The 16,533-nt window shown below is 32.3% G+C and overlaps 1 protein-coding gene across 1 annotated transcript; it reads left to right on the forward strand.

Moving 5' to 3' along the window:
• The first annotated feature begins 859 nt into the window (after positions 1–859).
• Positions 860–10,237, forward strand: LOC145579936 (plasma membrane ATPase 4). Its single transcript, XM_081637243.1, has 16 exons — positions 860–1,015; positions 5,350–5,469; positions 5,565–5,801; positions 6,003–6,764; positions 6,872–6,994; positions 7,098–7,202; positions 7,285–7,429; positions 7,536–7,700; positions 7,793–8,031; positions 8,132–8,164; positions 8,259–8,340; positions 8,443–8,603; positions 8,706–8,879; positions 8,991–9,173; positions 9,359–9,543; positions 9,649–10,237. The coding sequence occupies exons 1-16, from the start codon at positions 965–967 to the stop codon at positions 9,743–9,745; spliced, it is 2,862 nt and encodes a 953-aa protein (XP_081493369.1). The 5' UTR covers positions 860–964; the 3' UTR covers positions 9,746–10,237.
• The last annotated feature ends 6,296 nt before the right edge of the window (positions 10,238–16,533 follow it).

Raw genomic sequence — 16,533 nt, forward strand, 5'->3', positions numbered from 1 at the left:
TTTTGTGAAAAAATATCCCTCCAAAATGCTTTATTGTATTTATTTTTATTTTTGTTTAAAGGATAGACATTAATAAATTCAAATTTTTTTTAAAAAAGTTACATAAGTTATTTAATTTCAATTAACTCTATTTCAATGGACTATTATTATATCATACTTTATAAATCCGTGCATTGTACGGGGCCAAAACTAGTATAGACAATAAGCTCCGTATTATATTTGGTCTCACCAATTTCCTCCACACTGATCAGTGTGCGCACTTACAAGAGGGGCGGGGGCGAAGGAATTAGTATCTATGAAACGACCATTACTAAGAATGCAATTTTATACTTCCTCCGTTTTTATTTAGTTGCAACACACCCCTTCGCCACGTATTTTAAGGAAGATATTAGACTAGGTAAACGGATAAATTAATTTACAAAATTTTACCACCTATAGAAAAAAGGGATAAGTTACTACGGTTTAAATTTCATAGTTTAATTAATTCGTTTACCTAATTTAATCACCTCCTCGAAAAATATGTTAAAAGGTGTGTTGTAAATATAAAGAAACAGAGGAAGTATATATAATTGTAGTCACAAACCTCCAAATCCCCAAAACTCAATTGATTTAAAACAACATTAAAAATAAAAAAAAAATAAAAGCAATTAATTTCTTTTACGGTATAAAAAGGATACCAACATACACACAAAAATAGTCTTCACTTCACTCACTCTCTCTCTTCGATCACAATTCACAAATTAACAAAATTTCTTTTTCACCCAAACAAAAAATAAACCCCCAAAAAAAAAAAAAAAAAAAATTAAAGGGCCAACTTCATTGAATGGCTAACCCACTTTAATTTTTTTCCTCTATATAATCACTCTTTTTCCCCTCTTTTTTTCTCAGAGTTTCTCTCTCTTTTTTTTCTCTCCTCTTTCTCTCTCTACTTTCTCTCTCCTCTAAAGCACTAGCAGCAGCAGCAATGGCGAAGGCCTTTAATCTCGAAGACATTAAAAATGAGGCTGTTGATCTGGTAATTCTTCACTCATTCCAATTCCAATTCAATTTAATTGAACCTTTTTTTTTCATTTATTCTTGGTTAATTGATTTGATGATATTCATAATTTTTTTCTTTAACAATTAGATTAGTTGTTTCAGGGATACTATATCATCCCACCCCGTCCCGATGAATTACAATACATCGGGACGGGATTAATAATTAGACAAAAGAGCACAATGAAATTGTTCGAACCCAGTTCGAAATCCTCGAAACTGGATTTCGAACTGGGTTTGATTTATATGTTCACTTTAGAGATCTAATTTCAATTTTTTTTTTTTACTTAATGGAGTTTGATTATCCGCTATTGGGTATTGAAAATTTTATTCGAATCAATTGAATACTAAATTCCAATTGGTCACTATCAAAGTATCAAGTTAGTGGTAAAATTGAAAAAATGAAACACAAAAAATAAAATAAAATAAATGTATTTTTGGAAAAATAAAGTCAAATTAGGGGAAGCATTTTTCGCAGAAATAAGTCAAAAATCAACTGATTGACGGTATTTTTTGAGGAATTTGTTTGAAAAGATAATAATTTTAATTATTTTTTTTTAAAAATTTTCTGACCTATTTTTCTGCAAAAAGATGTACTCAGTCCATCAAAAGATTCTTCCTATTTTACCTGCTGCCGTTGGTCCCATTTTTTTTTTATTTAATTTTTATTTGATTTAATTATTATTTTTGTTAAAAAAAACTGTTAATTATATTTTTAATTGTCATTTTGTAATTATTATTAGTATTATTTCAGTCGGCATAAAATGACCGTTGAAATTATTGTTTTTCTCACCTCCCTCAGATCTCTACTTCCACTAGTTGTGATTAAAATTAAGTATACACAAATAATTTCATGATTTTTTTCTTTTCAAATTTTAATTTTTGAGCCAAGATCTTGACTTTATGAGATTATTGTTAGTTGAACATAATATAGAATTTTTTTTTGATTGATTTTGATTTGAGATCTTGTTTAAATAGGTAGATTTGATTTTCCCATTAATTTGCCTTAATTTTTTGACGGTCTACTTAAGATTTGTTACCTTTTGACCATTTATGCATGTATGAGAAGTTAAGGTGTGGAAAATTAAAATTCTAGCCTTACTTTTAGCATTTCTGTTACTAGTTCACACATACTATTTCGGTCCTGTTTCTGTACTAGTTGTCGTATTTCGCTCATAAATAACTAAGAATATGACATGATTTTACGAAAGTACAATACGGAATATGAGTTACCTGTCGCGATGATTGACTATTAACGGAGTATAACATGATTTTAATGAGAACACATTTTCCAAACATTGAAAATATGGGTATGTATAATTTGACTATTATAAGTTGGGAAATAGTACTCGTAGTAAAGTTATATTCTTATTCTCATGTATTATTGAGATATTATGACTCATACAAAACTATTATTTTTTGTTTCTATAGAGTATTTAATAATATGATTAGATAATTGGTAAAATAAAGTTTATGTGATGGAAATAAAACATGGGAAGAAAGTGTCATGCCACTCAATTTTATGATACCTTTTGGCTATTTGTGTGTGAACTTTTCCATGTAAACAACGATGGCAAAAAAAGTCACGTACCCATATTTCTCTCTTCATTATGTCTAAGATCTACTCCTCTAAGGCACTAACCTCTTAAATATATTTCACGTGAATTGCTTTTTACTTTTCTAATTTTTAACCGTATCTTATCTTACGGGGTTTAAAAATATCATTCATAATAAGTCATACGACATTTACATTAATCAATTAGATATTTGAAACACGATAAATAAATCAATTCACACTATAATAAGTCATACGATGGCTACAACAATCAATTAGTCATGTGAAACGACGATAAATTATCCAAGGTTACAATCGTGCCGTGACTCGGGTTTGTTAAAAAATGAATTAATTTCACCCTTGAGTATAAAGTCCTGGTTTGTTTGGTTGAAATGGAAGTTTTAATTGATTGATCCACTTTAATAGGGGAAAGCACGGAGATCAAACGGGCATATATTGGGGAAGTCAAAAAAAGGGTGTTATTCCTTAATTACTGACATTTTGTTAAAGTTTCCTTTGTCACGGGGTTACCAAACAACTAGTTATAGTTTAGGTTTACTTTTTAATCAAACTTATCTAAAATTAATGTCTTGGATTTAGCAACTTCATCCTCCGTATTAATAACCGTACTAGATTCTTGCAATTTGACCAGCGGATGTTTAGTTTAATTATTTATGCCCGTACTTTCTCTGTTTTTTTAGGTTATATCACATTGGAAGTGTTAATATCTTTCACCATTGAGGTTTTATTATTATTGTTTAAAATAATTCGATGCCCACAAGCTAAGAATTTCTTTTACAAAGCAAATCGAATACTTTTATTACTCATTAATTTGATTAAAATTTAATTCAATTTTTATACTATTATAATAGGAACTACTTATTAGACCCCAAACAATTATTTGTTTAGAATTAAATAAATTAAATGCCTAGTTGGGTATCAAATAATTCAATAACAACTCATATTCCTAACAAGTTGGGGTGTGACGTTTTATTTAGGTACTCATATCCCTTTTAACTACGTTTGTTAATTTATTGCTTTTTTTTTTTTTTTTCTTCTTCACTTTTTCAAACAAATAGGTATTTTAATAAAATATCTATTAGCAAAAAAAGGCTTATGTAAGAAAACAACTTTGGTGATGTTAGGTCCATTTATTATGATATATTTTTTAAAAAAATGTCATATTTTTAGTGGAAAAATCTTGGTGAATAAATAAATATCTTGGTCTATTGGAGAGGTAGAGAGCCAATTTCGGTAAAATTTGGCTCTTTCCAAGCTTTTGATCATGTTCTCTCATTTGGTAGATTTAGATTGAAAGGTGTATTGGTTGAGGTGACATCCTTTTATTGTCATCATAAATTGTTAGTCTCAACTTTGTCCCGATAATTCTAACATAGAATTGTAATATATGTGATTATTAATTTCAAAGGTAAATAAATACCCTCGGCCACATGCTGTTATCACTGGCTAGGGTCACGACACTTTATGACATGTTTGGATTTGTGTGCTCTATATCTATAGATTAATCAAGTTTCACTGTTCTAGTGTTTTTCGAAACGGTTTTGACTAACTTAATTTTAATGAATTGAATTTATACTTAAATAAATGGAAGCTTCTTTGTTGTAGTTATTGTTGATTGATTGATTTATATTTATACAACTAACAAATTAAAGTACAAAAACTAAAATAAGTTTGCCTGAAATAGATGCAAAGTACCTTCCGTAGTACTCCAAAAAAAACCTTAATAAAAAAGGAGAAAGAGTAAAAAGAATTTACTCGTTTTACGCTACTGATTCAGCTGTACTGACAAAACTCTAACTGAATAACTGAGTTTAATTTTGGGGTCCACTTTACTTAATTTCTACCTTGGGAATATGAATTGTTGGTCAAATTTTTGTTTAATTTTATTATTATTGATTATTGGGAATATAAATGTCAAATTTTAAGGTGCGTGTGAAACACGCGTTTGTTAAAGCGAGTGAAATAGCCAGCCTGAAATTTCTCTCTCCAAAAAAAAAAATAAAAATAAAAATAATAATCACTCAACTTTTTATCTGTCATTCACGTTACTCCAGACTGTTTTGTTGGTTTTCCGTACCAACGGCTTTTTTGGGTCTTCGTTTCCTACCGAGTTGACTCAGTTTATATTTTATTAAAAAAAAAATAATAATAAACAATAATTTAAATGGAGTAATGTATACTGTATACAGATATTTTCTGATTCTATTTCACTCCGTATTATCTTGATTTTTATAAAAATATTTTGATTTCCTTTGAAAAAAAAAAAAACTTAACTTAGCATCATTATATTTTAAATTTAATTGAAAATATAAATATTGTTATTACTATTTAAAAATGAACAGCACAATTAAAAGTAAATTTTTTAAGAAAATAAATTGGTTGAAATTAGGAATTAACAAATTTGATTAGTCTATTTATATGAATTTGATCAAATTTAGAAGTCTTTATTTCCCTCCAAAAAACATTATGCCTTGTACATTGATCATGAAAGGATAAGTGTTTTCTTTCACAAAGACCATATAAAGTAATAGATTTGTAGTTTAACTTGTGGCTTGAACTGTATTGATACATTGGGGTACAGAACTTGACATTTAATTTGTAGTGTTTGTTTATAGTTTAGTCACTTACTAATGGGAGCATGAAATTTTGTGGCATCATCCATATACTTAACTAAAGCCGCCTTTTTTGGCCATCTTATCAAAGATACTTGAAGCTTAACTTTTACATTTTTGTTACAGGAAAACATTCCTATTGAGGAAGTGTTCGAGCAGCTGAAATGTTCAAGGGAAGGGTTGACCACCCAAGAAGGAGCCGACAGGATCGAAATCTTTGGACCCAACAAATTAGAAGAAAAGAAGGTTATATACTGTGGCTTTAGCTGCTAAAGATTACTTAAAACACTTGCTTCTGAACACGAATTTTTAACATTGTTATTTTGTCATGCATTTAACAGGAAAGCAAATTCCTCAAGTTTCTTGGGTTTATGTGGAACCCCTTGTCTTGGGTTATGGAAGCTGCTGCTATCATGGCCATAGCACTTGCAAACGGAGATGGGAAGCCACCAGATTGGCAAGATTTCGTTGGTATTATTTGTTTGTTGGTCATTAACTCTACTATCTCTTTCATTGAAGAAAACAACGCTGGAAATGCTGCTGCTGCCCTCATGGCTAATCTTGCTCCAAAGTGTAAGGTATGATCTGAGATGATGAGTTCAATACAGTTTTTGTCTGATTGAGAAGTCAAAGACATGGACCTTTCTTATGTATAAGACTTGAGAAGGCATTTCCCTACTTTTGTTTTGGAGTAGGAAAAGGTCATGTACTTTTTTATATTATATCCTTAATGATGAACTATATCTTACCTTTTTATATTTCTCTTTGGGTGTGTGTAGCTTCTTAGAGATGGTCGATGGTCTGAGTCAGATGCTGCATTGTTGGTACCTGGAGACATCATCAGCATTAAATTGGGTGACATCGTCCCTGCTGATGCACGTCTTCTTGAAGGTGATCCTTTAAAGATTGACCAGTCTGCCCTAACAGGAGAATCACTCCCTGTGACCAAGAATCCCGGAGATGAAGTTTTCTCTGGTTCAACCTGTAAACAAGGAGAGATTGAGGCTGTTGTGATTGCCACTGGTGTCCACACTTTCTTTGGAAAGGCAGCCCATCTTGTCGACAGCACCAACCAAGTTGGTCATTTCCAGAAGGTTCTTACCTCCATTGGTAACTTCTGTATTATCTCCATTGCTGTTGGTATGGCAATTGAGATCGTTGTGATGTACCCTATTCAACACCGTAGATACAGGAGTGGAATCAACAATCTTTTGGTTCTCTTGATCGGAGGTATCCCAATTGCCATGCCTACAGTGTTGTCTGTGACCATGGCTATTGGGTCCCACAGGCTGTCTCAACAAGGAGCTATTACAAAGAGAATGACTGCCATTGAGGAAATGGCTGGTATGGATGTGCTTTGCAGTGACAAAACTGGTACCTTGACTCTCAACAAGTTGAGTGTTGACAAGAACTTGATTGAGGTATTTTGCAAGGGTGTTGACAAGGAGCATGTTCTGCTTCTTGCCGCAAGGGCCTCACGTGTTGAGAACCAAGATGCTATCGATACTTGTATGGTTGGAATGCTTGCTGACCCCAAAGAGGTATTGTTACTACTGTCTTGGTGATTTGCATATTTAAGAAAGCAGGTCTATATTGTGTAAACGGTTCAATGTTTCAGTTGGCTAATATATTGTATAATGGTATATAGGCTAGAGCTGGAATTAGGGAGGTTCACTTTCTTCCATTCAACCCAGTGGACAAAAGGACTGCTTTGACTTACATTGATGGCAACGGGAACTGGCATAGAGTCAGTAAAGGTGCACCTGAGCAGGTATTTTTATATTTACTTTCTTTGAAATTTGAAGTGTGCCATTTGGAATTTTATTTTAGATTACAAAACTGACATTTGTTTTTCTTCTCTTGTCATCACACAGATTATTGACTTGTGCAATTGCAAGGAGGATGTTAGAAAGAAAGTGCATGCTGTTATTGAGAAGTTTGCTGAACGTGGTCTTCGTTCATTGGGTGTCGCAAGACAGGTTTGAATTTGAATGATATACATGTATATGGATTCTGGTTATTTATCAAAGGCAGGCTTATAACTTTGATCTAAATTTGCAGGAAGTGCCTGAAAAGAACAAGGATGCTCCAGGAGCACCATGGCAATTTGTTGGTTTGTTGCCACTTTTTGATCCTCCAAGGCACGACAGTGCTGAAACTATCCGCAAGGCCCTCAACCTTGGTGTGAATGTTAAGATGATCACTGGTATGGAAATCATCTCTTAATGATTCTTGAATTGTGTCATCTCTTTTAGCACACTATATGTAATTATTAGGAGGTTGCTGATCTTTCTTTTGGTCCAACATTGCAGGTGACCAACTTGCTATTGGTAAGGAAACTGGTAGAAGACTTGGTATGGGAACAAACATGTACCCATCCTCAGCTTTGCTTGGCAATGACAAGGATGCATCCATTGCCAGCCTTCCTATCGATGAGTTGATTGAGAAAGCTGATGGATTTGCTGGAGTTTTCCCAGGTGAGATATATCTTCGACTAAAATGTTGTTAAAGGCGATTGCAGTAACCTCATCTTTTAAAACTTAGCATTGTTACTTTATCTGTTGCGCAGAGCATAAATATGAAATTGTTAAGAAGCTACAAGAGAAGAAGCACATTGTTGGTATGACCGGAGATGGAGTCAATGATGCCCCTGCTTTGAAGAAGGCAGATATCGGTATTGCTGTTGATGATGCTACTGATGCCGCAAGAAGTGCTTCTGACATTGTTCTCACTGAGCCTGGTCTCAGTGTTATCATCAGTGCTGTGTTGACCAGTAGGGCTATCTTCCAGAGGATGAAGAACTACACTGTGGGTTTTGTTTACTTGTATCTTTTTATTTTCCTTTCTCATCATTTTACCGAATTTTTTGTCTTACCTTCCCTTTCTATTATTTTTCTCATTGATGCAGATCTATGCAGTCTCCATCACCATCCGTATTGTGGTATGTAAAAGTCTTACAATTTTTCTGAATTTCGTGATTCATCATTAATCCATTTTCTGATTAACCGTCTAATTAGTTCTTTTTAATTCTGTAGCTTGGCTTTATGCTTATTGCTTTGATCTGGAAATTCGACTTCTCGCCCTTCATGGTTCTGATTATTGCCATCTTGAATGATGGTAAGAATTGATTAAGTTGATCTTTTATATTTAATTTAAGCTTCTCTATCTAAGTTATACGAAAGAACACTTAAGCTAAAAATCATCTTTTTCTTCTTTAAGGAACAATCATGACTATTTCAAAGGATCGAGTCAAGCCATCTCCAGTTCCTGACAGCTGGAAGCTCAAGGAAATCTTCGCCACTGGAATTGTTCTCGGAGGTTACCTAGCTTTGATGACTGTCATTTTCTTCTGGTTGATGTCAGACACAGACTTCTTTTCCGTACGTAACCATATTTTCATCCTTGGCATAATTTCATCTTTCATCAAATTAAAACTACTTGTGTTACTCATAATATCCACTAACGGTTTCTTCATCATGTAGGAAAAATTCGGAGTAAGATCCATTAGAGGTAACCGTGAGGAAATGATGGCTGCTCTATATCTCCAAGTGAGTATAGTAAGTCAGGCACTCATTTTCGTGACCAGGTCTCGCAGCTGGTCCTTTGTTGAGCGTCCTGGTATGCTGTTGATGGTAGCTTTCGCGATTGCTCAGCTGGTAAGAATTGTGTTGTGAATCATCCTCTTCCTCTGTAAAACAAAGAACATTGTAAAGAAAAGTTGTCTAAATGTTATGATTTATGATTTTTTTTTTTTTTTCCTTGGTCAGGTGGCAACTCTTATTGCTGTATATCCTACCTGGAACTTTGCCGAGATCAAGGGATGTGGATGGGGATGGGCTGGTGTAGTCTGGCTATACAACATAGTCTTCTACTTCCCACTCGACGTACTCAAGTTTGCCATCCGTTACATCTTGAGTGGAAAGGCATGGCTCAACTTGTTCGAGAGCAAGGTGTGTGATCTCTCATTTAACTCCCGTCTACTCTAAGTTAACAATACTTTGCCACAATTTCTTTTTGTTGATACCTAAAAACTATGAAACATAATTTTTAAAAAGGAGTAACAAAATTTTGATAATGCTAATGCAGTCAAATTGAATATTAGTAACTTAATTGTGATGATTTTTGTTGCACACAGACTGCATTCACCAGCAAGAAGGATTATGGAAAAGAAGAGAGAGAAGCTCAATGGGCCCTTGCTCAGAGAACTCTACACGGGCTTCAAGCACCCGAATCTTCTGCTCCTCTCTTCCAAGACAAGAACAGCTACAGGGAACTCTCTGAGATCGCTGAGCAAGCCAAAAGACGCGCTGAAGTTGCAAGGTATGTTGTCAATGAACGCTAGTGCACTACTTACTTTCCCCTGTTGCCTTGTATCCATACTTTGGAATTTGTATAAATGACCTTCCTTTTCTTCCATGAATGTAGGCTTCGTGAGTTGCACACACTCAAAGGACACGTTGAGTCTGTGGTGAAGCTAAAGGGTCTTGACATTGACACCATCCAACAGAATTACACCGTTTGATGAACCCAAGCAAGCGGGAGTACAAGAGTTGAAGACCCCCCTCCATAAGGAGGTGTGTAGTTAAAGACGAAGATGTTTGCTAATTCAGTGATAATGAAGGGCAGGAAGTAGAGCGAAAAGGCCCGAAGTAGTGCAGAAAAGGAGAACATATAATTTTTATGACATAAAAGTGTCTCCTAAAAACAGCCGAAAATTTTCCCCTGCACTTTGCATTAAGGTGCTGAGAGAAAGCTCTTCCCATTTGTTAACATGAGTGTTGTGGATAGGATTGTGTTTGTGTTTTTTCTTTTACTCCTTTTGTGGCAGGAAGCTACCTTTGTTGTTACATAAAATTTCAAACCACCTTCCTTATTTTGACCGCCTTTTTGTTGTGTTTTTTATACTTATCTCTGTAATAATGCATTAGATTCAACCATGTTTTGGTGGCTTGAATTCTCTTACTTTGAGTATAAATTATACAACATTTTTGTTTCTCCTATTGTCATATGAAAACTGATTGTGATGCTACTTTGGAGGTTTCAAGTAATCGAACAAATTTCATTTACATTTACATTTACACAAAGGGTTACACGGGTTAATAAGCACACGACTAATGACAGATTGAAACTTGTTGCTGATTTTGCAGCTGATCGTTCCATCATCGCCTTAAAAATTATGTGAGCTTTTGAGTTAGATTTGAGCATTACCATTAACCATAAATCCATAGTATTCTAAAGAGAAATAATAAGTCTAGCAGAGCATATATGCAATTGAAATGCAAGTACATGAAAACTAAAAATTGCATGGCATAAACCAATGAGTAGAGCTGTAAAAAACCGATACGAACTGGTGAATCCGAACCGTTACGAAAAGGAACCGAACCGCTAAAAACCTGTTATTTTATAACGTACACCGATCCGACCCGATTTTTTAAAACCTGAAACTGAACTGATCCGAATGTCTGAGAACCGTTAATGAACCGGACCCGTTATCAAGCCGAACTGATACAACCCGAAATCGAGAACAACCCGAACCAAGTACTTCCGAACCCGATAGCAATCCGACCCATTGTAAAACGAAATCGTTTAAACCCGATAAACCCAAATCGTTTACAACCTGTAACTGGTTAATTAGGATTGAACCGTTTATAACCTGTAATAAGTTATGACCGAACCGATTACAACCCGTAACCGGTTATAACCGAACCGTTTATAATCTGTAAGTCCGTAACCTGTTATGACCGTAGAATTTTTTTTCCCTTTTTTTTGGGTATATTTTATCAATAGTAAAACAAAAGGGTTTAATTTGAATTACAAAGTATTTATATTGAAAAGGTTTGGAATTTTGATGTCATTGAAACTCTTATGCTAAAATATTATCGTCCTCTAACGAGTAATGGCTTAAGAAACACTATATTGTATTAAAAAAAAAATTAAAAATCTAGATCAAAAGCTAACTCTAAATTTGTTATTATTATTTGATCCTTAAAATCATTATACAAAAAAGGGACATAAAATTAAACAACTAATTAATACTCCGTATGATCTACTGGAATAACTAATTAAAGAATATTGAGGATATACTAGAAGATATACGTTAACGAAAGCCGTTTAAAACTGGCAAAACCAGTTGTCAAACCGACTGAGTTCAACTCGAACCGATTACAACCCGAACCGATTATAACCCAACCCGATTAGGACCCGATATGTGTTGACCCAAAACCCGCTTTAAATTGACAAACCCCGTTTTTAAACCGACCGAATTTAACCTGAACTGATTATGACCCGAACCAATTATAACCCGATCTGATTAGAATCTGACCCGAAAAGAAACTGTAATAAAAATAAACTAAATCGAACCGACCCAAAATTATTTAAAACTGACCCGAACTGACCCGTTAATAATTCCAGCCCGTTAAAAACCGACCCGTTATAAACCGAAAATCGATAAATCGAACCCAAAACTGAACCGAAAACCCGATTGACACCCCTACCAATAAGCAATAGCCCTCATAGCATAGGGAACAATTTGTCATATTGTATATGTGTATATTTGGTATCGTTTACGCCAAAATCTAGTTCAATATATCAAATTGCGTGCTTAAAGTTAAATTTTGGATGGCATGACATAATCTTACTATTGAAATAGCTAAATTTGAACAAAGTCCGTGATAATAACCAATACCTACATGAACATCTAATAATCGTAATTGTACCCTCTTATCATGTATATCAACTCACTGAACCTTCAAGGGATAATTGGATATGTAGACGTTAGAATTTCAACAAAGGTAGGTTCCATCACAACCTTAATTGAGGCAAATCAACAATTAAGTGGAGTGCATAACATAGAAAGAGAGAATCATAATACTATCATCAAAACAATAAGCCGCAACAAATATGATTTAAGAATAAGCATAGGTTACACCACTCTAGTAAGCTCAATTAGGCATAATGACAATAATATAGCGAAATAAACGAAGAAAAATAGAGCAAGAGAAAAAACCTTGGATTTCTCTAGTTTTAAAAGCTCAACAAATGATGGACATATATGCTAAGAAAAACAAATCGATTTATTCCTATATATGAGACATATATAATATGCTTGTGAAATATTCCAATCATGAAGATCACATCATTGAAGGATTAAAGCTATGCTCCTCCAATACTTTCATCCATTTATCAAATGATTTAGCATGTAATATGCTTGGTATATTTTAGATGCGATGTGACTAGTCTAGTACACTTTATTGGTCAATTTTTGTACGGAGTATCTAATATTACCTCTTTTTTTATTCGTTGATACGTTTTGACTTTAATACTATTCACACACTTCTTTTTTACCGTATTTTGTGATTTATATGTAATGAAAAATATAGTCATGTGGAGTCTTGTTAGATTCGTCACGATATATATTTTCAAAATATCAACTTTTTATAATTTTTTCATATCGATAATTAAAGATATTAACGGTTGAATTTATGCATTGGCACACGTGACTAATAAAACGTGTCAACTATAAAGAAACGGAGGGAATTATTACTTGCCTAATTTGACTTTTTTTTTTTTTTCTTAAGTTGTATAACTTGTATATGTATTTACATATGTTGTCACTATAATAATTCTTTTTGAAAACTCCTATAATTCACATTGAGGTTTTGACATTTGTACATCACATTGTTTTGAAATTTATGACAATTATTTTGATGTATATTCATATAAAAGTATTTTTTATTAGTGTAAAAATTTATATATTTTCAATGACTTAAATATATATTTTTTTTTTCTAAAATATGTGAAATTAGGTGAAGGATTTGTATAAGCTTTAATTTACCGATGCAAGCTTTTTAAGTTTTTCACACTTTTATCTAAGAGTTGCAATAGTTGCTAAAATTAACATTATAATGCAATACATATATATATATAATCAATTTAGAAAGAAAAAAATGTCAAACAAATATATTACACAGTTCGATATCATAAACGTATTTGCATAACTATGAGCACTCGACCTTTTACCCTTCAAAATACTAATTGCATCACTTTTTAATTGATAGATTATAATTTTAAAAAATTGATAAATTATATTGTTACAATATTGATTAATAATTATGGATGATGTTGAGGGGAAAAGGATTCATATAATGTTACGTTGCTAGCTTCATACGTACGTTAACAAATTAAAATGTATAAAAATCTCAACACTAGTTACCCAACTATGGCACAAGAGCAACAATTTGACATTTTTGCATAAATAATTCATAATTAATTACCCTATACAATTTAATGTGGACATATACGGTCTATGGATCTTAGAAAATGTCTAATCAAGAATGTGTCGTAATTTATGAAAGATTCATATGAATATTCTGCCATTAATCATATATTTTCAAAATGGTCCCCGTTAATGGAGGTTGCAATTTAATACGACTAATTCAATACTCCATCCGTTTTTTAATATTTGTAACAATTTAACTTTAATACCCATGTTATAATGCAAAGTAAAATTTGACAAATGTTGTTGTGTACAATCTTGTTGGATTTCTCTCAGTGTATATTATCAAATGTTATACTTCCTCCGTTCTTTTTTACTTGACCTGCTTTGACTTTTACACTATTCACCACCCACACCTTCTTTGATCGTCTTTTGTGAATAATACATGAGGAAAAAAATATTCATGTGGGATCTTTTTGAATTCGTATCAATAAATACTATCATAATATATAACTTTTATAATTTTTACTTGCGGAGAATTAAAGTTATCGATAGTTAGAGTTTTGCATTGACAAGCGTGATAAAAGAAACATATCAAGTAAAAAAGAATAAAGGAAATATATATTTTTTATTATTTATATTTATGCGTAACTGCATTTATTTAAGGTTAATTATAGGTTAGAAAATAGGAACATGTATATTATCAAATGTTTAAGTCAAATTGTTGCAAGTATTTAGGCTAACCAATTAGACTTGCATGCAAATTATAAGCATTAATGATATAGTATAAAAAAAACATATTCTTGGACTATAAGATTAAACTTTTTTGTTAAAATGGTCCTTTAACAATTAACATTAGTAAACTCACTTAAAATATATGTGACACTTTTTTTTTTTTGGATACCTAATAACGACAATTTTAATTTGATAAGTTGATGTTAAGCTAGTTCAAATTGTAATATTCTTAACATAATGCATAAAAGTATAGAACGCATCCCCAATAAATGGGAGGACCAAATCTAAGATTTTAATAAACAATATAATAAACTTGATAATATAGTTCCTACAAGCTACAAGGACACTGCCAATTTACCCATTATTATATGAATTTGCTCATTTATTATTAAGCCTATTTTCTAAGTCAATATTCTCAAAAACAAAGAAATTTATGACACTTGTACATGTCCCTATTAGGTTACCACAAACCACCCTTTTTTTTAGCACTTGGACGAATGTTTTTTTTTTTTTTTTTTTTTTTTTTCTTGAAAAGCTTTGTAGTAGAACCAAGAGTCATGAATAGAAAAGGAGATGGAGAAAGGGACAACTCCGCAAGTTGTGCATGTCTTATACGAACTACAATATTTTCTCTAAAAAAAAAAAAAAAAAGAGTTATAATTTTCCCCAAGATCTTCAAACAAGCTAAGTTTTGCCACACAAACATTCTTTTTATTCTATTACTCCGTATTATTTTTTTCGCAAAAGAAATGTCTAATAATTACTATTTAATTGCTACACAACATCGTTTTGATAGGAAAGGTTATAGAAATTAAACGTCTTAATATTATGTCTTTGCAAATATAACATTGTTTATTCTAACATTCATGACTTATATTTTATCAAATATAACCAATTCAAACCCGTAATTTGTATTGGGTAACAAAGGTTGTTAAAAATAAAAAGGAATATAAATGAAAGAAAATTTCAAAATATTAGGGCAAGGCTTACCAAACCAACCCCCCCCCCCCCTCCCCCCCTCTCCTCCCCCTCCCTAAAAAATTGCATATTATATATGTGTCTATAATAATTAAGGTTGGTTTTTGAGGTATAATATCCTTTCTACTTTTTTTAATATGGAGAAGGAAAATTCATTCATTGATAAGAAAGCCAATGACATGTGTTAAAGAGATGATCTAATAATTATCCGACCCTATATGTTTCATAGTAATTGACGCAATAACTTTTTTTAAATAATTCATTAAAAAAAGTGAGACTATAGATTTTAACATGAAATTTCATAATATTAACTTTTACAAATTTTTACTAATATTTAATTATATTAAATTAGTGTGCACCAAAAACAAATTATATTAATTTAGCGGTCAAACACTTGCATTGACGCGTGTGTCAAATTTGAATGTGTCAGATGTATAACAGATCGAGTATTACACCTGATCAAATAAAATTGTCTTTCGGCTAAGGTATAACAAGTTTAATAATGACAAATTGAACTACTCTTGTGCCTTCTTTTATAAAGATGTATTAATTTACCGCTTTTACACTGAAAGATCTATCAATCTACTCTGACACTTTGTATTAATGAACATTATAATTTATAATTTTCCATTAAATTCATATACGCGTAATCCATAAATCAAATTCTTTTTCGATTTGCATAAATCTTCACCATCATCATAATTATAAGTATCTTTGAAATAGTAAGCTTAATGGCTTAATGCTACTCTCACGTTACAATAAGTTGAGGGGAATATCAATTAATGTATAATATATAATTATGCAATAATAATTAATAACAATGTAGTAATAATAAGGCAACATAACATAATGTTGTCCTCAACTGTATGAGAAAGGCCCTGGCTTCTCGCTGACAACAAGAGTGTCATCACTTGGTCAAAGATTTGGGTGGGCCAATTTGTAATTTGCCAAATGTGTCTGGCATCTACCTTTAAACCATTTTCATTTCTTTTCATTTCTCACATATTTAATTAGTTGCCAAAATTTAATTTTTATAAAGTATAATTATATGTATTATTATATTATGGAAATTTTAAAAATTAACACCACAAATTTCTTAAAAATTAGATTATAACACCACAAAATCTCAAACTTTTATTATAACACCATAAAAATTCTCAAAAATTGAATTTCACCACCATCTAACAAATTTTTGGATGGAATCCGTTAATAGGGCCCACTCTGAACACGTATCAATAAGACATTGGTTTAAAAAAAAATTAAAAAAAAACCTAAACCCCTACCTAGCCCAGCCCCACCACCGGCAACCTAAACCCAACCCGCAATTCCCTAAACCCTAACCAACCAAAATCACACATAACTCACATCCCACCACCAAAAAC

This window comes from Chenopodium album, chromosome 14 (assembly GCF_948465745.1).
Source record: "Chenopodium album chromosome 14, dcCheAlbu1.1, whole genome shotgun sequence".
Classification (NCBI taxonomy): domain Eukaryota; kingdom Viridiplantae; phylum Streptophyta; class Magnoliopsida; order Caryophyllales; family Amaranthaceae; genus Chenopodium; species Chenopodium album.